We start from the raw sequence: 24,036 nt of genomic DNA on the forward strand, positions 1-24,036 counted from the left end.
AACGCCGAAACTCCCAAACTTGTATCTATAAAGAATCAAGAGTTCTCTCAGCACCTTCCGAACCACGGTATACCAGGTATATCTCGGTGCAAAATGTTACTTGTTGGTAGCATATGCTTAGAATACTTCTCACGTAACCGAAGTCACCACACGTTTCCCTATAAGTTTTGAGGAGTTCCCTCGATTACTTATGGATCCTTCATCAGATCACCACTTTTGTGAATATAAAAATCGGGTAACATACGGCGGAGTAATCGTTGAATATAAGAAAACGAACATAACACCTCCCCCATTTTGAAAGTCGGTTAAAATTGTAGCCTATGTGTTATTCTGATGTATAAGCCATATTATTGTAAAGTTTCATTAAAATCCGTTCAATAGTTTTTGCGTGAAAGAGTAACAAACATCCATACATCCACACATCCATACATCCAAACAAACTTTCGCCTTTATAATATTAGTAGGATGTAGCCTATAATATATTATCACGCTAAGACCAATAGAAGCGGAGCACCAATGAAGAATGTTTCAAAATCGGGTGATTTTTCCTATTGTGCTGCGTAAACGATAAAAGTTTCGCAAAAATTGGCAGAATTTTCTTTATTTACCCATGAATTAGTTACTCTCTCGGGTCTGTGGCTGTTTGGTTGTTCGTTTTGTTCGGTGTTGCTATGTGTCTGTGCGGATGATTTTCTTGCTCTCTGTATTCGATGCCTATCCCTATTCTGGCTGAGGCGAGCCTCACGCTCTACAGATGATTCTCTTTCTCTCTGTATCCGAATTCTATCATTTTTCCGACTGAGGCGAGCCTTACGCTCTACAGACGATTCTCTTTCTCTCTGTATCCGAATTCTATCATTTTTCCGACTGAGGCGAGCCTCACGCTCTACAGACGATTCTCTTTCTCTCTGTATCCGATTTCTATCACTATTCTGGCTGAGGCGAGTCTCACGTTCCGTTGACGATTCTTCATCTCTTGCTGAACGTGCTCTTTTGGCATTCACTGTACTACGACCTAAGCAACAAATAACCCAATCGCAAAGCAAAAACAAAAGTCCGTTTTTCTAACGCAAGTCAAATATATTTTTATCGACAATTCAGAAACCAAAGAACCAGAAACAATGAATATCTGAAAGAAAGCGCTGTGGTTGCTCCTCTGCGTTACCGTCTGCACAACCACACAATGACGAAATACACTATCTACTACAATAACATAAGCCCGAAGCTTATGAGAGCCCCCGGCCGGTTCTGCCGTAACCGCTATGTCCCTCGGCCGCCGCCGCGCGACATATTTTTTGATTCCGCGTAAGTTTATACGTTTGAAAACTTCTAAAGTATTGATCGAAATTGTATAGTGTAAAAGACAATTATAATCTACATTTAATGTCTTAGCTTCCAAACATGTTTATTTGGATAAGGGTTAATGTTGTAAATTGTTAAAATCGCTTCGTAAATAAGCCATTATTTTTCGTAAAAAGTAAAGAACAAAAATGGCTATTGTGAGTTATCCCTAAGAAATAGACATATACCATCGCGGACTTTTTTGTTTACCTAATTAAGGTGTACAATACTGTAGTACATTATTTTGATCTATCTCGTAGGGTTTAGCCAGCGTTTGCAATATAAACGCAAAAAAATGAATTTATTTACGACATAACATTAGAAACCTCTAAAATTATCAGTGTTTCTCTACCATATTATGCATATGTTATACATATAAACCTTCCTCTTGAAACACTCAATCTATTAAAAAAAACCGCATCAAAATCCGTTGAGTAGTTTTAAAGATCTAAGCATACATACACACATACAGACAGCGGAAAGCGACTTTGTTTTATACTATTTAGAGATTTGAATTGTCATATCTTGGTGAATGTTTAAGCTATCAGAGTCATTCTTTCAACGATGTTTCTATTTTTCAAGTGTCCTTCAATTACCGATAAGAAAAAAAATTAATCATCATGCCTATTACCGTCATCTGACAGGCCACGATATGTGTTATCAGCCTAATGTATTTCTAATTGTTTAGAATGTCTTAACGGCACTCTGACTTCTGAGGGCTTCAACGTTCATCACCTTTAGACCAGCCTTTCCCAAAGTGGGCGATAGCGCCCCCTTGTGGGCGCTGAAGGTCTAAAGGGGGGCGATGTGGGACCCAGAAAAAAATAAGGGCGTTGTGTAGAGGCTTAGGGGGTGATTTATTTCATCTGGATCCATTTTAAATTGAAACAATGGGGGCGCTAAAACATTATTTTCTCAAAGTGGGCAGTAGACAAAATAAGTTTGGGAACCTCTGCTTTAGACTTACGTGATACATCTAGTCATTCTATTATTTTAATGCTTTTCTATCGGATTCCAAAACAATTTTATTATTAAGAGGACAAGCAAAAAGACATTCTCATTTCAGGACATTACCATTTCACGGATCGAATAATGACCGGCTTTGATGTTGCATTAAAAAAGTAGAATTTAGGAGTCCAGCCAACGCAGCCGGCTGTCAGACGCTATTCCTAAGAAATATGAAACTAGTAGCCTCTTAAACTTAAGAGCTACTTAATCACACTGCTCGATAGGTGATGATGAGAATCAGTCTTAACCCTTCAAGTCTTACCCCTTAGTCTCTACAAGTTTAGCAATACTAATGCCCAATTTTCTTTTACATATTCAATACTTTGGTTACCGCGTTTGGCACAAGCCAATTAAAAGCGCTAGTGTATAGATAAACTCCTGACAAAATACGCCAGAAATCTGGCACAAAATACTGATGATAACTCCATAATGATGAGTAGATGATGTAGATCAGTAATTCCCAAAGTGGTACAGGTGAACCCCCGCCCGAGCCTAGACAGGGGTCTACGTTAGCCCTGCCAAAAAATGGGGTTCCACCATTGTAAGCGGGGGTCCATATTAATTAATTTGGTTAGCAGTGAAGAACTTTTGTGTAGGCTTGATTTCTCTTATTAGGAAGCATAGGCCAGGGATGGCGAACCCTGCCTTATCAACGTGCCACTTATCTGAATAATAACTAAAGTGATGTCATAGACGTGCTATCAAATTACATGCTTCAGGACTGCAGTATGCACCAACAGGCAACACCTTAAAAGTGGGCCACGAAACAAAGAAGTTTGGGAACCTCTGCTGTAGGTCATTGATCCGTTTAATTGGCTGACGGATTATATGTCATAATACCGGGGTTCAGGGGCAACGATCTAGCTGTTCGAGCGTGAAGACCTAAATGGCTGGAGTCTAGGTCATTGATTCCATGGTTCATAACGTAAGAGCCGTGCTTTTGCACGAAAGATCTTAAGGTGACGCCGCGTTAAAGTAAAAAATCGTGTTGGATATTTTTTGGATTGCTTGTTTTCTATGAGAGTCCGGACCAGCCTCTCAAAACAAGAAATAGAAAGGGCGTAAGCGACAAAATGGTTTTTGTCGCGTAATTTAAAATCCATAAATACATTTCATAAATTGAAGTGTATGCTTGAACCAATCTATGTTACACACATTTTGGAAGCTTAAATCACTTTCCTCTGTTGGAAAAATAGGAATCCCTTTTTTTACAGAGGTCTTTTTGATTGATTATTCTGTGTTATAAAAGTTCACCAATCGTGTTATGCTATGGGTAATTCAAAGACAAAGACATGATGAATACTGACAATGAACTTTAATTTCTTAGCTTTAGTCATTGCTGAGAAAAATCGATATCGTTACAGCCAAATTATCAAGGCGTCGCGTCGCCTTAATGACCATGCCGTAGTATTCTACGGTCTTATAGAAAATTAGCGTTTTATAAAAAAAATAGATTATGAATGCAATCTTCTAAGTCTTGGATCTGAAGAACATGACAATTGACTGCATTATTATTAAGTAACCCTTACGAAAGATGTCAAGTCGAATAAGGGTATAGAGAGCGTATACCTCTTATAGGGCCGGCAATGCACCTGCAGCTCTTGTGATGTTGCGAGTGTCCATTAGCGACGTTAGTTGCTTTCCATCAGGTGCGTTTGCCCACAAATTTAATAAAAAAAAACTTGTGAGGTGTCAAGGGACACCTAAATGGAACGAAGTTATTCCTTATGTTCAAAAAACCTGTATGTAACATAATATTATACACTCAAAAATTTATTAAAAAACGCCATCTATTTACGCCTAGTAATACTAACAACGCGTCGCTGTTTATTCTCAAAAAACGCCATCTTGGAATACTATCAACGCCCTTTGCCCCTACCATGCAGGTACTAATAGAAAAGTGTCGAGGTTAAATATCGTTCTGTCTAGCCTCCTTTACGCCGAACGCGCGATAAGGAACTTCGTTCTAAAAAGCACAAAGACAGTAAGTAATGTTATATTCCACTGTCTCACGGAAAATCGGCGTGGGATATCGCAGTTGTAGTAGAGTACCCTCACAGCTCACTGAAGGGTCTCTATCGTAATGAGTCACCACTTACCGTAATTATTATGGAAATATCCAGCCCACCCCTCTTATTATTCCCCCAGCGGCTAGATACTGTCACTAATAAACTATTAGTAGCCTTACAAAGTCACAACTGGCAATTGGGTTTTTAGGGTTCACAAACGGAAAAGAAAGACCTTTTTAGTGAGACTTCGCTGTCTGTCCGTCTGTCTCTCAAGTCTCAGCTAATAGGCTATGATAGCTAGACTTACGTAGTAACTATAGGTCTACCAGAAACTGATAGCAAAAAATGGAAAAAGAAATTGACTCAACCAATCTGGGGAAATTGGAGGAAAAAAGAAATTGACTCAACCAATACTGGGGAAATTGGAGCAAAACGTTTGATACTTTTTTTCCTTATAGCGGCTGATTCTGTGTGTGATACATGCAATTATGTAAAAAAATATAAAATGATTAAGGATATTTTTTGAAAATCTCCCATCCAAAGCCATGAGATTCTGGTAGACCTATATTTAGTAGTTAGACATTTAAATTTCTTTTAATGATGAATTTCTGTGTCCACTAAAGCATTAAATAATTATGAATTTTACACTACGGACGTATTTTAGTCATTTACCACGGAACCTTTCTACCAAATTCGCCTCGCGCTTGGCTGATTTTATTTTCAATCTATCTATATCTATTCTATACTTTAACTATAAGTTATAACTTTAACTTTAATCATAACAAAATGTCAAATGAACTGTCAAATTCCTAGTAAAAGTTGGTACTACTAACGCCATATTTGACGATAACCTTTAAACCTTAAATATAACTACGCCTCTGATGCAACCCACCCTAGTACTGACCCTAATCCCAGTATATCTACAAAACACAATATTTATCAAACCGCAACATAATATAAAAGTGTTTCTCAGTACTGCTAACCCTTATCAGTGTTTATCACTGATGGAGTTGTCAATGTGCTGATTATTATTTAATAGTACCTGGATTATTGAGCTTGTACATTATAATTATTATTATAGCCTATATTAACCAAAAATAATTTATAATTTTGGTCCCAATTTAATTCGGTTTAAAAGATTCATCGCAAATATAACATGTCGCAGTAATCTGTGTTATAGTTAACGTTGATTAAAAAACGTTACGAGTTTTTTTAAAACATAAACGAAATTACGAATACAAAAAAAAAAGCATGAATGGCGTTTAAATATTTACTTAATTCAAAGTAGTTCATAACATGTCTAAGAGTTGCAGCACAGTTTCTTAGATATTATCTCTAAAAAAATCAAAGAAGATAATGTTTTAGAGCCTATAACTCTATACTCTCTAAATTGTCACCACTTAGGGTGGGTAGATATAGACGAAGGATGTTCCCCATTTCCCGGCAGGATACGTATTCGCCGCGTCATCTTTAAGAAATATGGGTCTAGGAAGTTGAGTCGATTTGTCCATACCACCTACGTAATTGCTAGTGACAGTTTTTTGATATAATGGTGAATGTGTAGTAATGATTTGAAGATGTAGCCCGAAATGGCCACCGTTGCCCAAAAATGTTTTACTGTACGGGAACCAAATTTTTTTTCAGAATAACAACTGTCCTGTCCCGGGACTCAAAGTTACTGGATTCGGTGGCTATATGGTGGTATACGTTAAGAGGTAAAAGCCAGGGAAACTGACAAAAACAAATCGTACTTTTCATGATCATAAAAATTGTAGTGAAGTAAACTTATACTCAGTATCAACTAATTCACAGGCCCCAGGTGCAGGAGATCTCGGCAGCGCCAGGTCAATAGCCCCGACTACCCACTATTCATTAGAGCTGACCCACATACGCGTAATGTCTTATCACTTATGTAAAAGCCAACACGTCCTCGCGACGGAAAGGCTCTGAAAGCTCAAAACATAATGTACACTAAAATAAACTGCTCGAAAAAAATATTTCGCCAAAACCGTACAGTTTCTTGCAATTAAATGTAGTATAGTTTATCGGGGTCTACATTTGTGCCAGATTTCATTAAAACAAGCCTAGATTCGGGTTCTATTCAACGCAAAGCCCTTGTTTAACAACGTAAAAAGAATAAAAAGGCTAGCCTTAAGCCTTGCCTGTGAGCTGTTCCGTAGAGATTTTATTTATACTGGATTTTGATCATGAGTTTAGAACATAAATAGATCAATACAGATGTATACCAAGGGGCAAGGCCATACAGAAAAGCGGCGTGCACTGTAGATACTGTACAATTATAGGCACAAATGTACAATTTGTGTTTGAATAAGTGGGATTATGTTGTAATGTTCAATGACCAAATACCAGTATTGTAAGTAAATATAACAGGTGTGTTATCTTGTATGCTTAGATAAGAGCCAATGATAAGTGCTAGTTGATAAGCCATGAGTTTTCGCTCAGCTGGTGTTTCAATACAGCTCATGTCCAGATGCGATACTAGGTACTCTTATCGGCTTAACTTACTTTTGAAAACCATTTCCAAAACATCCCTTCAAGCTACGTTACCAAGCTAGAGCGTCTGAAAAAGATCCACCCTCAGTATCTGGATTTGGGGTCCTTAATACGTATTAGGTAGTTAGGTACGCATAAGGTTATAATAAATCTATACTTAATATTATAAAGCGGAAGAGTTTGTTTGTTTATTTGAACGCGCTAATCTCAGGAAGTACTGGAGCAATTTTTATGAATATTTGACACCTAGATAAGAAGTAGGCCACGTGAAGGATCATAGGCTATTTTTTGTGGACGAATTTGTCTGTGAAATATCTAATTTATGCGGGCGAAGCTGCGTGGAACGTCTAGTAACTAAGAATTTGGAATCTCAATACAGAGAAATGTAGAATCAGTAATTTCTTTATTTTCATAGCCCGCTGGCCGACCTTCTTCGGCCCGATATAATTTGCGCGTACGTTTAATTCTCAAAGTCATGAAATGACTGTATATAATATTTAGAACATCATAAGCTCTTACTTTATCTCTATGAGTAATGATGTTGGGCGGGGCGAGTTCGCATTCATACAAAAATAAACACAATGTGACGTCATACTGCTTACGCGGTGTTTGACTCGGAAATCTAGTCGGGAATTTCGATTTGGAATACCAAGTAGCAAGCCTTTCGACTTAAATGCAGACTTTTTGTGGTACATAATAACGTATTTATATTTGAAAATCGAATAAGAATCTTCGTGACCCCCCGGGGGTCTTCAGTCTGCATGTTGAAAGACACTGCAATAATTAATAAGATCTATGCTACGGTTAGCTATAATATTTAAGTTTAATTTTGTAGGGTTTTTAAAGTCAAGATCTTTCTATTGAATCTTCAAAATTAGCCAAGGCAAGGTGAGAAACGTGAACATAATAAACAAAATGATGCTCCAGCGAAGTTATTCGTAGTGTTGTGTTATTTTTATATTCCCGCTCGCGTTTGTAATAATAACACCAAAATAACTCTGTTACCTCTATCTATAATAATCTGAGGACTCTATAGTCACTTCCATAGAGTATTAAACTGGATGTTGTAACAAGTCTATCTATAGAACTCGTTGATAAAATGCAGTTGCTTTTAAACTGTTTTCATAAAAACTCTAAATGTCTTTTGGCTTTTGTAATCGATGATTAAAAGTAAAGAATACGAAAGTCTGGCTTTGGAATGGACACGATCTCTGGAAATGATGAAGTTCAATCATCATTCAGAGATATTTAATTAGTAGATGACCTCCGGTGACCTAGTCTAGTCCTACATGTCGTTCGTATGTAAAGTGTCAGTGTTCGGTAACAGACGGGCTGGCGCTTTCTCCACCGCATGAAGTATGGAGGTCACGTACAGCACATGAGGCACATTTCACTTGCATTCACCAAAATAAGGATTGCTTTTTAAATAAAGACAAGCAAGGTGGCACGAGGTAGCTCTAAAAAAATAACAATACTATGTGGTGGTTGTAACTTGTTACTGCCTGAATTGGTAGAGCTTATTACTTTAGGGCCAGAGCCTTAATTATTATTTCTATCTTTTCCATTTCGTAGATTCCTAGAAAATCAAAAAACAATTTTCCGTTTATGAATGTGTAATGAAATTAAATTTTCATTACACAAAACAAACCGTGTAGGGGTTCGCGGACCACATTTTTAAGAAACACTGCTCTATAGTGTAGGAGTCGACATTCGACAGTCATTAATTATAATAATTAATGTCAGACAATTAGTAACGAACAGTGATTCTCAATAAGTGCACCTCAAAAATTACCAGCAGTCAGATAATGCTTAGTCCTTCGCTGAAGAGGTGATAAACAATGCGTGTTGATAACCAGTTCATGGCATGACTCACCAACCTATATAAGGTTGGTGAGTTTAATGTTTTTTTCTAGCCAGCTGTGGTTTAACAGGTTAAGCATATCGCGAACTGTAAGTAGCAACTAGCAATGCATATCGCTGGAATGTGCTTTAGAGATTTTTTTATCTTTAGTAAAAGGGCAGTTGGAACATTAAATAGTTGAATACTTTTAGTTAAACTGATTATTCTACTTGTCTGTCTACTAAAAGACAGAGATAATAGTGAGACAACAAAATAAAGCAGATTATTATCAAGAGTGAGGAGTGAGGACTCTACAATTAACGTTATGCCTTTTTAAAACGGCTAAGCATTACCGTGGCTAAAGTAATTTAATTTTCAATGTCAACTACCTAATAAATTGATTTAATATGAGATTATGAATCGGTCTGATATATTTGATGACGCCATTAAGTAGTTTAAATCTGAATTAATATTATCTTAAATATGCGGAACGGAAATGGATATGTTGAGGTGCGCTCAAATTTAGTTTGTTTTTTGTAATAAGATGTTGTAATAGTAACGTAATCTTGTTTATTAGGTACCATAAGAAGCTACCGTGGGAAGATTTAGCTTAGCAATGAAGTATCATAGTTCCTTTCTAGTGGCTCTCCCTAGGGGGCATTAAGATTTAACTATTTTATAAAATTTTGATAATTTTTATGGTATTAAATAGAATTACCGAAAAAATACGTTTCACCTAATAAAAATATCCATGCGAGTTTCATTTATTAAGTCAAGGGGGTCATTGTGAAAAATATGTTGGGAAACCCTGGTATTTTGTGAACTTTTTTTTTATTTCGCAATTCCTTCGCGCCAGAATTCGTTAGTCTCGGGGAAGAATATCATAATATTATGCCCTTTCCCGGGACTCAAGGCGGAATTTTCCCGGGACTTAAGGCGGAATTTTCCCGGGACTCAAGGCGGAATTTTCCCGGGACTTAAGGCGGAATTTTCCCTGGACTCAAGGCGGAATTTTCTTGTTAATAATAATATTATGGATTGTTACTACCTATTTGTCCAAACATTGCTGACTACAGACTAGCGCCTTTATAATGTCCTAGTAGAAGAGCCCGTGTCTATTTTAAAGGCGCTGGTGTCCTAGTAGAAGACTGAAGAGCCTTCATGCTCAATGATGCTTTAGAAGAAGAGCCTGTGTCCATTTTGTTGGCGCTGGTGTCCTAGTAGAAGAGCCTTCATGCTCAATGATGCTTTAGAAGAAGAGCCTGTGTCCATTTTGTTGGCGCTGGTGTCTTAGTAGAAGAGCCTTCATGGTCAATGATGCTTTAGAAGAAGAGCCCGTGTCCATATGATGCTGCTGTTAGTCCCATAGTCTAAGAGCCTGTATCCTCCAATGATGGCGCTAGTTTATTTGTTACAAATAAACACGTATTTGTGAATCAGCAGCTTACATCATCATCATGAATCATCGGCATAATCGTCTGTGATTGTGTCAAGACAATTACTATTGTACGTCACATGAGATGTTTATAATTATTATTAAGAGACAAGTTAATTATAACAGATTATGGAAATTGCTTAATAGCTTGGTCCACACTGTGAGTTTTTCTGTTCGTCAAGGGCATGCGTTATAGAGCAGTCAACAGCGAACGTGAGGCATGCCCGCGACGCATGCCCTCTGACCGTATCCAAAACTTCAAAAATGACAATATTGGCGTTGCGTTCCTTGACGCATTCAATTATTGAATGCGCCAATATGAAAGTTGATTATGAAAATTGAAGATGAACGTGCACAATGTGGAAATAGCTATTGGTTATGGGACAAGATTTCAGTACTTCTACACTAGATTATGAAGACGTATCGCTATATCGAATTTTATTAAAACCGGTTCAGCAATTTAGGCGTGACGCGAAGAGCGTGTAGCTAACAAATAGACAGACAGAATGGTTACTATGGTTTATTACAGTACGGATGCATCATGCAAGTCCTGATGATAGTCGGAGGTTTAAATGAGGACGAAGTTTACTTCTTAGGGATCCGCAGGCAAATGTTATCAATCAAACAAAACCTATTACTGAGACTTTGCTCTCTATCCGTCCGGCTGTTACCGTGCTGTATCTCCATAACCGCGACAGCTTGACTTACTTACTATTTGCTTTTGCACGCCACCTGAATGGCAGAATATTTGGAACCACATTTTATAATTTGAAGATCTTTGTATTTGATAACAAATTATATATTTTCTGATGCTCAATACATAAAGACGGTTTGTTAATTACAAATATAATTTCTTTGCGCGGAACTCCAGGTGCGCGATTCCGACTCGCGCTTGACCGGTTTCGATAGACATAATGACGTCAAAATAATGTTTTATTTATCTTCGCATACTGAATCTATTAAACATGACTCATACTAGTGGTATGATAATTTCTCTTTGCATGTTGAACTTGTTTCTGATATCATCACACTCGAAATAAAAATGCACTAACTGCCTTGAGCCTTACATGTTTTAATTATAATAATTAATGTCAGACAATTAGTAACGAACAGTGATTCTCAATAAGTGCACCTCAAAAATTACCAGCAGTCAGATAATGCTTAGTCCTTCGCTGAAGAGGTGATAAACAATGCGTGTTGATAACCAGTTCATGGCATGACTCACCAACCTTATATTTAATGTTTTTTTCTAGCCAGCTGTGGTTTAACTTTTTTTTAGTTTAGTTAGTTTAGTTTAGTTTCTTAGTTTGGCAAGACAAGGAAATAAAATTTTAAATGTAATAATGTAATAAATACTTCTTTATACAGGGTGTAACAAAAATAAGTGATAATACTTTAGGGTTTGTACGTATTCCCTGTAGAGAGTTCTCTGTGAAAGTAGCAGCGCTGAAAGACCAAAAAATTTTTTCACTTTTGTATGGGGAAACTCGTGACGCTCGGGCCCTTGCCCATACAAAAGTGAAAAAAAATTTTGGTCTTTCAGCGCTGCTACTTTCACAGTGAAATCTCCACAGGGAACACGTACGCACCCTAAAGTATTATCACTTGTTTTTGTTACACCCTGTATATGCGATGCAGGAATGTTAGGCGAATTGTGGGTACCGCCACACTTCCATACTAATATTATTATAAATGCGAAAGTGTGTCTGTCGGTCGGTCGGTCGGTTACCTCTTCACGTCCAAACCGCTGAACCTATTTTGTTGAAATTTGGTGTGGATATACTTTGAGTCTCGGGAAAGAATATAGGATACTTTTTATCCCGAAAAAATGTACGGTTCCCGCGCGATTTATGAATTTTGACGCAATTTTTGCGACGCAACAACTGTCTATCGGGTGACAGTTTACAATACAGTGCCACTAGTTCCAAAATTTGCCAAATTATTAGTTTGTAGCCCTTGCTCAAACAATTTGGGTGACAGAAAATTATTTTCCATCGCAAAATGCAGATTGCTTTTGTATTGAATATAGCGAAGAGGCACGAATGACCTCATTCAACATGCAAATGTTTTACCGTACTGATAACTGACTGGTTTTGCTGAAAACCGGCGGAAAATAACGTAAAAGAACGGCAATATTTCTGTAACTTCTTTGTAGTTGACTGCTTAGGATTTTTTCGATGCCCCAGTAGAGCCAGTCTTGGTCTGTTGTGACTTGTGACTTGTAAACTTGTTCCCGTCTATGGTAGTGAACTGGGTGCGTATTATCTGATAAGTGTGTGCTAGTCATTTGACATTTCATTTCACTCTGCATCCTCTATCGGTTGTATCACGGGGAGCGCTCTGAGGAATTCTTCCACAGTGCGTTTTTCGCGTAACTTTCTGCCGCGCACTGTAAAGCTCTGGAACGAACTGTCACCAGCAGTATTTCCGGACCTATACGACCTGCAAACCTTCAAGAAAAGAGCGTATTCCCTCTTAAAAGGCCGGCAACGTACCTGCAGCTCTTCTGATGATGCGAGTGTCCATGGGCGACGGTAGTTGCTTACCATCAGGTGACCCGTTTGCTCGTTTGCCCCCTTATTTAATTTAAAAAAAAAAGATATTTTATGGAAGTTAACTCTTAATGTAAGCCATGCACGCTACGGTCTACCGGAGAGGTCCACCTGTGCAGGTAGACCGGTGTGTGTGGGCTATTCCCCTATGCAGTTTTTTGGACCTGCGCAGGCATACCTGCACAGGTGGACCTCTCCGATAGACCGTAGCGTATATGGCAGCCATAATGTGTATAGCATCGAATTGGTTACCATTGTATCTCAGGGCGCTGTTTTAATGTCTTGCTCAATTTCCCATCGGTAAGAAGCGGTGGTGGTATTATGATTCTTCTTCAGAGATGGTGATTTGGTTGAGTGTCTTCGAAATAAAAACGAGAAGTAAAGCCCATATGAACGTGCTTGTGAGAAATTCTTTAAACTCTAGGCGATTCTCTCGTTTGTCGGTCTGATTCAATGGACAGGTCGGTATTACGTAAGCGCTTAGCCTCAGTTAGTCGTTGGTCTTGAAAACCGGCCCCGTGCGGCAGACGCCCGTGCCGCTGCGGTGACGTCACCAGGAACTTGACTCTACCCTTGATATACGGTACTCCTAGAGGTCTCATAATCCCGTAGAGCGAACTTGACTTAACCCTAGAGATCTCTAGATCAAGATCTTGTTTGCTCAGGCCTTGCTCAGTCTGTCCAGTGTCCAGCTCGAGCGAACTTTGACATATATCTACAGTCTACACGGAGATCTTATTTTTTATTTTTATTTATTTAAATCAGGCTATGTAGGCCCATACAATATATGTATACCTTAATGACTAACATACATATTATTTATAATCTTAATAACTACACCTTATCACGAATTAACGGCGACGTGACGCTCGCTTCATTCCGGAGTCTCCCCCGGAACCTTCGGTAAACCACATCAGATTGAGAAGATGCGTCGGTACTCTCATCACAAAGGAACTGAAGTTGACCTTGTGGCGAGACTGCAAACGTTCGACCCTCAGACGGAGGGATGTCTTCTTACTGATGTAGTCCACGACGTCCTCGACCTCCATGGACCAGTGTCTCCAGACCTTATATAATTCCGCAACTATAGAGCGACCTTGCCTCTACACTATACTCGTATATCTCGTATGCTCAGGCTGTCCAGGTGGCAGGTCAACAGCAAACTTGACTCACCATTGACATATTTTAATTTTTAACTCTTGGATATCTGGTATGCTCAGGCTGTCCCGCTTCAGAGCTAACTTAACTAAATTGACATACCTTACCCCTGGATATTCTGTATTCTCATTTCTCAGTGCTGTCCGAAGTTCACAAGTTCACTACTTCACTCTATATTGACATACAATACACCCAGAATGTATTAAAATCCCAAACAGCGAACTTCACTCTACATTGAGTGTCCCTGGAATCAATAGTACGTTTGCCGTCTATGAGATTAGGTAGGGATAAGAGGTACGACGTACGAGATTTCGCCCCTAATAACGCCTTATTAAGGTATGTCCAGAACACTCTCCTAGTGTCACTCTTTTCAGCAATCTCTTTGGCTTTTTTTTTAAATGAAATAAGGGGGCAAACGAGCAAACGGGTCACCTGATGGAAATCAACTTCCGTCGCCCATGGACACTCGCAGCATCAGAAAAGGGGTAATAGGGGAGGGTAGGGAAGGGAATAAGGGAGGGTAAGGAAGGAAATAGGAGAGGGTAGGGCATTGGGCCTCCGGTAAACTCACTCACTCGGTGAAACACAGCGCAAGCGCTGTTTCACGCCGGTTTCTGTGAGCCCGTGGTATTTCTCCGGTCGAGCCCATTCGTGCCGAAGCACGGCTCTTCCACGTCAAAAAATGTTTTTCTTTGAAGAACTTCTCTATGGTGACTAAACGCTCGCGCCATGCGGAGTCTCTGCATACAGTACATCAATGATCCAAACAGATTACAGATGGTAAGATATATAGGCGCATAATGTTAATTGTACAACTGTTTTTAATGGCAAGGCGTGACTTCACCCAAAGTAGCTTCACGTGGTAATTGATAAGTCAGGCTTAACTACTTTTTTTTATCTTTATTTTATAAAAGCCATTAGCTTTGTCCACCCTGTGCCTTTTTCTGTTCGTCAAGGGCATGCGTTATAACGCAGTCAACAGCGAAAGTGAGGCATGCCCGCGACGCATGCCCTCTGCTCTGACCGTATCGAAAATGACAATGTTGGCGTTGCGGTCGTTGACGCATTCAATTATTGAATGCGCCAAAACCAAAGTTGAATGAAATAAGATGACAAAAATTGACGAAAGCGCATAATGTGGACATTGTTATACATCATTAAGATTAAGACCCAGTTTCATCAAGCAATGTTAAATAAATAACGGCTTGTTAAATCAGTTAACGGCCTGTTAGAGCTATCGAGCGTTCCACCATACGTTAATGTCATGTCAAATCGCCTAACACGGTGTTAAATTTTAATTCCTGCTGGGGAGGTCCGTAATAAACTAGGTACTAGACTAAAAATTTACCACGTTTATACCTCAATGTGTCAATGAAGTATTAGAGTATAGTAAAATAATTAAAAATGGCTAAGAATAAGTTAAATACATAGTTCTAAATATTAATTAATGTACTTCCCATATTTAAGATAATATCTTAAATATAGATAATTATTTACTTAAATATGAGAAGAGAAAGTTATAACTGAAGTAAATAATCCTCCCGCCATTTATAACTATTTGTCAAAATCGAGTACCTTACTTATTACGATTTAAAATATAATAATCACTTATTAAAATTATATATAGTGACTAACATAATATACCGATTTAAATAAATAAATATAATATCATATAGCTTATCCTTTGCCATCCGCTAACAGAAGTTTTTTAACGCAATAGCGCAAAATCCTATAAGTGAATTAATACTCTGGACGGACTGTAAGTACTCAGAGAGATGTAATGACTAGTGAGTCACTACTCCCGTATCGCGTAATTGTCAGTGGACGAGGAATTCAGACCACCCTGTTATTAGGTCAGCGATGTGTAGTTGGATACTCAAATATAAGAGACGGAATAGAAGTGTCCCTATGAAAGAATGCGGCCTTTCTCGTTGGCATAATATTATGATGGACCAAAACAAGCCATTATGAGTGTACGATATTCGGTTTAAAGATCTTTATTTCTCATTTAAGACATTTTCGTCATTTATATGAGAACAATAGAATATTAAAACATTTTAAAATATCGACAGTGCGGGTAGATTAAAAAAAAAAACAACATAATAATTAAGAAGCGAATGTCTTTGGTAATCATAGACATCTGACATAGACGCTATCACTGGTTATATTTGATATTCGTCTTTGATTGTCGACAGTCAACGATGATTACGCTGTAATCATGGTTATTCATGGTCCAACATCAGGACTTGAAGGAATATCCAAAATGCTCAAAGAAGTTACGGATTGCAATCTTTGCAAAATTAACTTCCTCTATTGAGAGCCACGAACCTACATATTCTATCCACTGGTCATGTTGGACTCTCTAGTCTCTTATAACTTCTCTCTTCTCTGTTTCTCTTTCAATGGGGTGTTACACCAGAAGACGGCGACAGGCTGATGATAATGATGAGCTGAGCAAACGTGGTACGGTCGTACACGGAAGGACATACATTATGTACACAGCACATAAGTGAAAACGTATGTAATGAGCCGTGGAGTATGGTAATGAGGGTCACCTGCTCGCGTGGTGGAAAATATTGTTGTGGCGGTACCCACAATCCTGCATCGCACTATCGAAGTTTCTGTATACGGCAAGATATACATACATATAAGGGTGAAGCCAAACGAGAGTAATTTGTGAGTTGTGACTTGTGAGTCGCAGAATTTCGGCTGGCAGAAATTCTGCTGCATTCAGTTTCATACAAAAGTCCTGTTTGATTCACACGAGCGTAATTCTGTGAGTCATGATTTGTATGAAAAGATATTTACGCGACCGAAATTCTGCGACTCACGACTCACAAGATTATGCTCGTTTGGCTTCACCCTTATACGTCATCTGAAATGACGTCAGTGCAGTGGGCTTCGGCCTGACCTAGCATGCTATATCGCACGCTTGGAAGATTTTCCTCTGTGGCCCCCACGCATATTTCCAAATTATTATTTTGATGGAGAGTTTGTTGCAATTTATTGCTGTATTAGGATTCTGGGCTGCAGGAGCTGCAATATGTGTATATGTGTATAGGTTAGTTTTGTCATTTCTTACGAGGCTTAGGTGGCAATTGGAAAAAACTAAAAAGTCATCCAACCATAGCAAATTCTGAAACTAAGGACTCTACATTGGTAGAGGGTTGTAAAAAGATTCAGAATTCAAGTGTCCACTTTTCTTGTTAGTCGTTTGTTCTAAATGCTTATGGTTGTTACTGCTAGTGCATTATTGGCTCATAAAAGGTAACACATCAGAAACGTTGTCAACAAGGTCGTTAACATTTATGTCGGCGCGGCGCCGAACCCGCGACCTTTGCAAATATTTGACAAAATGGCGACACAACTAACGAACCCTTCCACTGCTTGGGCATGGGGTATAAGGGGGTTGGGGCCAATAAAGACTTATATATACAAAGAAAATACATATTGTTAAGAATTAATGTTTTAGGCGATTTTAGTGTCCATGTTTTGAACTCTACTATCTTTTATGTATGTTTTATGATACCCACAAACATTTATATCATTAAATAATCTTCAACAGTCGACTGTGTTATAAATTTCAAACTTTATATTTTGTAGCATTACATTATTTTGAAGCAAGTATTTAGTATCATCACAGTTATTGCACATGACTATTGAGTAACTAAATGATTCTTCTCTCAACTATGTATCTTTTTGTGTCATCTCTCTAGCAGTTTATAAACAAACGCACGTGTATAGTTACCCTTAGGTCATCGACCGCGAATGTGAATTTTGGCGCGCGATGAAGCTAACAATCTTTTGTATACAGGATACTGTATTAATACCGTCAGTTTGCAAATCTAAAGGTTTTAGACATACTATATTATGCGATGGTTAATGAATGAAGATTTCGTTTGTGTATTAAATTCTAGAGGTACACTTGGTTTAATCTTTTTAACATGATTGTTAATGCCTTTAACAGCCAATTAAGTGAGACAGTCTGATCTGGGTTTAAACCAGAGTCGAGACGAAACGAAAACTTTATTATTAAAATTTATTAATTAAAATAACATATTAGAAATATGTTGCCATATCCATTATATCAAAACTTAGGAGTCGATGTAAAAAGTAAAAATTGTAACGTGGATCATAATAATACGTGTACAGTCTGTATTTTTTTTTAACCTGCGTTTACATTGCAATGTTAGGCGACTTCCCTGCTCCTGGATATCACTCCAGAGTCCAGTTCCTGAAAGGCCCAATATGCCAGAATATTAACCATACCCTTGTCCCCAGGTTCGAGCACAACCTCATCTACACATACATCGGCGAGGTGCTGGTGTCGGTGAACCCGTATCGCCAGCTGGACATATACGGGCCGGCGGTGATGGCGCAGTACCGCGGCCGCGAGATGTTCGAGGTGCCGCCCCACGTGTACGCCGTGGCGGACGCTTGCCAGCGCGTGCTGCGCCAGCAGGTGAGTTGCGACAGCGATGGTGCAGTAAACAGCTGTCAGAGGAAACGTAACTAGTCTAGCACTAGCAGCTAAGTGAGCACTAAACACAGGGCTACCATCCGTTCTGGAGTCTCCGAATTCGTCCTAGTTTGAAGGAACTCTAGGGATCAGCGGCCCGCTGACAGCGGGGGCTTTTTAAAACTGTTTTTAGCAGACATTTAGTCACATTGCGCCTGACTACACACATTCTTTACTACTATCCTATCGAAGTATCTGTATGTAACCAAGTTTCATTAAAACCGGTTCAGTCTCCACTCAAGTTTCTAGGCACGCCTAAAGAAGCTGTAGTGTTTATAGTCCCTAAGAAGTTGCATTTTGGCTAGAGTTCAAGAACCAATATGGCAACGAATTAATGTTACATTGTATGGTAAGCGCCTTAATAACTTATACCACTGTGGTGGTCTGAGGCCTGTGGTATCCCCGCACAATAAGCTGCTATCGAATACAAACAATTACTTTCAATGCTTTAGGTTCCCGCGGTTTTGTGGTGGTGGTGAATGAGGTTGAGGACCTTTTATGTCTTCATCTGTAGTTCATTCATATTTTGCTTCGAAATCTCTATGAGAATCATCAATATCATCAGCCTATTGTCGACTCAAGGCTAACGATACTAATTCTATCGTAGATGCTGCGCCAGAAGTTAAAAAATATGCAAGGACTGTAAAAACATTATATAATAGAAAATTAGTAATAGAAACACTGGTTTAGTTGATGCAGTCTTCTCCAGGGATTCCCAAACTTGTTTCTGGAAAAAAGCAACACGGTGTTACCGATTTAAATTTCACTCATATTTACAGTGTAATAAAGAAATGCTAGTGAATTATGGCCGGATTATATAATTCCAATGCAGTGGATCCCATCCAGCTAACGCAGGATTGGATCACTGGATTATAATAATGCAAACCCGCTGTAAAACGTCATAGAATCTGTAGTTCAAAGCCATGTTAGTTCATTATAATTACAATACTCATAAACCACGACGGCTCTAAGTGGTTTTTCGCAACTCAAATAATGTTCACGGTAGTTAAATGATTCGTGCTCATTACCGCACTAAACAGGGTCGTTATGTGATTATGTAATCTCTACAATCATTAATTATTATGCATGTTTTTTCATTAACACTTAATTATAGTTTTACCCATGTTTATTTAGTAGGTTTTGGGCACAAAGTGTATTTTGTAAATAAATGCTTTGGCTGGAAATCGATTGGCCTGTGGCTGAAATTCGCCCATAATTAAAATTCATTTGTATTTCAACCTAAAACTTAAATTCTTTTCCTGCGATAAAAGAAATAAAAATTTCAGATATAGCTATCGTATATTGTATCCAAAGCCCTGTGTGAGTGTAAGAATTCACTTCATTCAGAACAGTGCCGTAAATAGGGCGGTGCCACCGGTGCCCAGGCACAGGGCGTAGACTCTGGGGGGGCGCAAAAATGGCCAAACCAGGCAGGAGTATTATTTTTTCGGTTTCCTCCAGATAATAGTTCCCGCTGCGCCCCTAGAGCACGATCCCAACAGTAAAATAGACCTATACATTGCTTTGTGTAATATAATACCTCAAAAAGCAAGGGCGCAGTTGTAAAAGCTCGCACAGGGCACTGATTCAGAAGTCTGTTAATTTTGGACATTTCTAAGCATTTCAAGAAGTATTAGCATATTATGCCAGTCCCCGTAGTATATTTATTACCTACGATGAATAATTATGAATATGGTATTAACGATGATGACTTTTTCAGGGTCGTGACACATGCGTGCTGATCTCCGGCGAGTCGGGCTCGGGCAAGACGGAGGCGTCCAAGTTCATCATGAGGTACATCGCCGCCAACACGCACCAGGTGCACCGGGAGTACATCGACAGGTGGGTAAACTAGCGAATGGTAAGATTTACCACCAGTATTTAACAATTTGCCGCTACCAATGGGTATTCGAAACCCAAGTGAATCTTTTGGTGTTCCGCACTTACCTTTCTATAGTCTAACCTCTCTGGTAACGTCACTCATCGAGATACAAAGTTTTACGTTAGTAATGTTTCAGGCATTTCGTAAGGCTGTAGTATTTATCCGTTCGAACCGGCCTCGTCGTGGACAATGTAATACTCGAGTAAAGGGAAATAATTACGCCGTGTGGAAAAGACACACGTAGGAGAGCCATGCTTCGGCACAAATGGGTTGGCTTGACCGGAGGAATACCACGGGCTCACAGACAACCGGCGTGAAACGGCGCTTGCGCTGTGTTTCGCCGAGTGAGTGAGTGAATTTACCGGCGGCCCAATCCTCTACTTCCCTACACTCCCCTATTCCCTTCCCTACCCTCCCTATTACCCTATTCCCTCTTAAAAGGCCGGCAACGCACGTGCAGCTCTTCTGATGCTGCGAGTATCCATGGTCGACGGTAGTTGCATTCCATCAGGTGACCCGTTTGCTCGTTTGCCCCCTTATTTCATAAAAAAGAGAGCGTAAAGTCCTTTTTTCCACAAAACGTAGTAATTACGTCATATTTCCCTTTACTATGCTAGAATCGAAAATCGTATTGGAAATGGTGGACCATGTCAAGACATTTAAACCGTGCGCTCGTGGACTTTCTCAAATCTAATCATATTTTAAATTAAAATTTTGTATCTTTCCAGAATAAAGAACGTACTCATCCAATCGAACACTATCCTCGAGTCCTTCGGCAACGCGAAGACCACCCGCAACGACAACTCGTCGCGGTTCGGCAAGTACATGGACATCCACTTCGACCACGCGGGCGACCCCGCCGGCGGCCACGTCAGCAACTACCTGCTGGAGAAGAGCAGGGTGGTAGCGCTGCAGCCGGGCGAGAGGAACTTTCACGCGTTCTACCAGGTACGATGATGAAGGCCAAATGAAGGCAATTGGCTAGGTCTAGCCGATTCAACTAGGAAGGATGGAACAAGGAACATTTGCTTGGTCTGCTCGATTTTACTATTTTAGTGCAACATAAATGTAATTTTGGTCCTTACTCCTTGCCTGATACAGTCCGCTTCCTATCTGCAAAACGGTGTTCTTATGAAATGACAAAAGGACCATTGGTCAATGGTCAATCACCTGACGATTTGCCAAACTTCAAAACTCAATCGCTGAAAGTTGGCTTGACGATGAGATCACAATTTTGCATTGATAGGACTACTTATATCAAAGAAGGAACGAAAACTAATAGCAAATCCATCAATAAATTAATAGCAAGTTACAATGTATAAGCGTATTATAATTTTACCTTGATCGGCGATACCGTAGTATTAATTGAATTAGCTAATTAGAATATGACATAATTCCATTCCAATTATGTTAGTCTATCGTTAATGTGTAAACTATTATCTCATTTGTAAACACGCACACAATACAACAATAAATATTTGTCTCTGTAGTTTACAGAGAGTTTGCAAACTTTTGAAACATAAACTGTTAGATTTATCTTTAGATTTCTAACACAATAATTATTATTATTAATCTAAATAATCTATATTGTTAGAGGACCACTAATTATTTTCCTCTTTAATATGAAGTATAGCATCGAAACAGAGTATTTTTCAAGTGGGTTCAAAAGTGAAAAATATAATTGTCTTTGTTCTACTTGTTAATATTTTGTAAACCAAACTTTTTTGAAATATAATCAGTCGAATATAAAACCTTCTCCTTTTTGGAAGTCGGTTAAAAACTCATAAATAACTGCAGCATGGGCGTACCCAGGCCAGGGGGGGGCAAATTACCCAGCGGCTCCCCCTGCCCCCCCCCCTGTTCCAAGGTACGCCCATGAACTGCAGTACTGCAGCACGCTTCCAACATAATTGAATTTTACGGAAATTCCCAATATGTAAATTTAAAACGCATTAAATATAATATGGAGCGTTACGCAAGTCGCAACAGTTTATGCGATAAATGTTTTTTAACGACTTGCCATACCGTAACGTGCCATAGTAATTGCTTATTGTGAAATTATGTATGGGTACATCACGACTATTCTATATTACTAATTCGTTATGAACTAGATTTTCTATGCAATTTTGTTTGGAGCAATTTATGGAACTTAAAATATAAATTATTTCTCTTTATTTTACTGAACTTAAACCATTACTAAAGCAAAAAAGATATTTTTCCAATTTTGTCACTTGAAATTGAGCTATAATCGGTCTCTCTCTCTCTCGATAAACTTTCCAAAAATATATGACAAAGATAGTCTACTGAATTAACTGAACTGAACTTCAAGTAAGTTTACTGTGCTTTTTTTCTTAATATATTATTCTTATACTCAAAATCTAAATTCTTTTTTCAGTTGCTTAGTACGGGCAGCCCGTACGCATCGCAATTCGGACTGACGGGCGGCGCGTACCGCATACTGGGGGAGGAGCGTTCGAGCGCGCACGACGCGCGACAGTTCGCCGCGACAAACGCCGCGTTCACGTCGCTGGGATTCAGCAAGGCGGTGCAGCAGGATGTCTGGAGTATTGTTGCTGGTGTTGTATTGCTGGTGAGTATTTTGTAGTAGTAGTAACCAGATAAGTAAGGTAAACTCTTTTTACAGCAAAGTTACGTGTACGCTCTATCCAAGTTGTCAGGATATCCTGGCAGGCTTCATCGCGTGGATAGCCACACACTTTACATACAAAGGTGATATCTTGTCTAGAAAGCCGAATTTGCTACAAGCATGTCGTAACTTGTGCCTTTGCTCACGATTAATTGCAACTCGCAGCAATTTTACGGATGTTACGGCCATAATATTATTATCCTTTCTACTGAATAAACCTTTTATATTTTTCTTTACCAGGGCGAGCTAACATTCACATCAGAAGATGGCAACATCATCACCGGCGGGCCGCTGGACGCGTGTGCGCGCGCGCTGGGCGTGTCGGGGGCGGGGCTACGCGCGGCGCTCGTGTCACGCGTGCTCTCGGCCGGCGGCGACCTCGTCACCAAACAGCATTCGCGCTCAGACGCTGACTACACGCGACTCGCGCTCGCCAAGGCGGCGTATGATAGGCTGTTCACGTGGATCGTGCAGCAGGTGATGATTGATTTATTAAGCTGCTGAGTTTTATGAACTTTAACCAGCCAGATTGTTTTTATATTGGCATTTCAACTTTTTATGCCGCAATTAAAATGTCTATTCGTCAAAATCGACACATCGGCAATCGGGAAAATTAACATGAAAATATTTCCAAATATTGCCATGTTAATTTTAAACAATAATAATATTGCAATAGAGTGCGTGATTGCATTACAAAATGGCGTATTACATCTTGATTCTTGATGTCGGGCAACCAAAATACGGGCTATTTTGACGTTAACTTTCATAATCCAGAAACTAAACTTTACTAGCGTCACTTATTTCGTCATTTTTTCCTTTTAATGAGAATACATAAAACATAAAATAAAAATGTTTCTTGTTATTGTCCAGATAAACGCAGCGATCGCGGCAGGCAGCGCGCACCGCGGCTCGCTCATCGGCGTGCTGGATATCTACGGTTTTGAGATATTCGATACCAACAGTTTCGAGCAGTTCTGCATCAACTACTGTAACGAGAAGCTGCAGCAGCTGTTCATAGGTATGTGTATAAATAAATAAAAACAACTTGTTTGCACGTCTGCGACTGCGACGTCTCGTCCTTTCGCAACGAGCGATAAGGAACTTCGTTCCAAAACATAAGCTTTATTCACT

At 39.2% G+C, this 24,036-nt stretch overlaps 1 protein-coding gene and 1 long non-coding RNA gene across 2 annotated transcripts in view; one reads left to right on the forward strand and one right to left on the reverse strand.

Moving 5' to 3' along the window:
* LOC121732906 (unconventional myosin ID-like) overlaps positions 1–24,036 on the forward strand; it is a 39,419-nt gene that overhangs the window by 8,006 nt on the left and 7,377 nt on the right. The window contains exons 2-7 of the mRNA XM_042122933.1: positions 18,139–18,319; positions 20,097–20,218; positions 20,987–21,206; positions 22,654–22,848; positions 23,146–23,382; positions 23,776–23,923. Of these exons, the coding sequence (XP_041978867.1) occupies positions 18,139–18,319; positions 20,097–20,218; positions 20,987–21,206; positions 22,654–22,848; positions 23,146–23,382; positions 23,776–23,923 (1,103 nt within the window). The remainder of the gene's footprint in view (positions 1–18,138; positions 18,320–20,096; positions 20,219–20,986; positions 21,207–22,653; positions 22,849–23,145; positions 23,383–23,775; positions 23,924–24,036) is intronic.
* On the reverse strand, positions 18,905–23,921 carry LOC121732909. Its single transcript, XR_006036457.1, has 4 exons — positions 23,866–23,921; positions 22,630–22,636; positions 20,650–20,653; positions 18,905–18,916 (listed from the first exon to the last, which is right to left on the reverse strand). It is a non-coding gene; the product is annotated as an uncharacterized LOC121732909 (long non-coding RNA).

The sequence above is a fragment of the Aricia agestis genome, chromosome 13 (genome assembly GCF_905147365.1).
Source record: "Aricia agestis chromosome 13, ilAriAges1.1, whole genome shotgun sequence".
NCBI classification, from domain to species: Eukaryota; Metazoa; Arthropoda; class Insecta; order Lepidoptera; family Lycaenidae; genus Aricia; species Aricia agestis.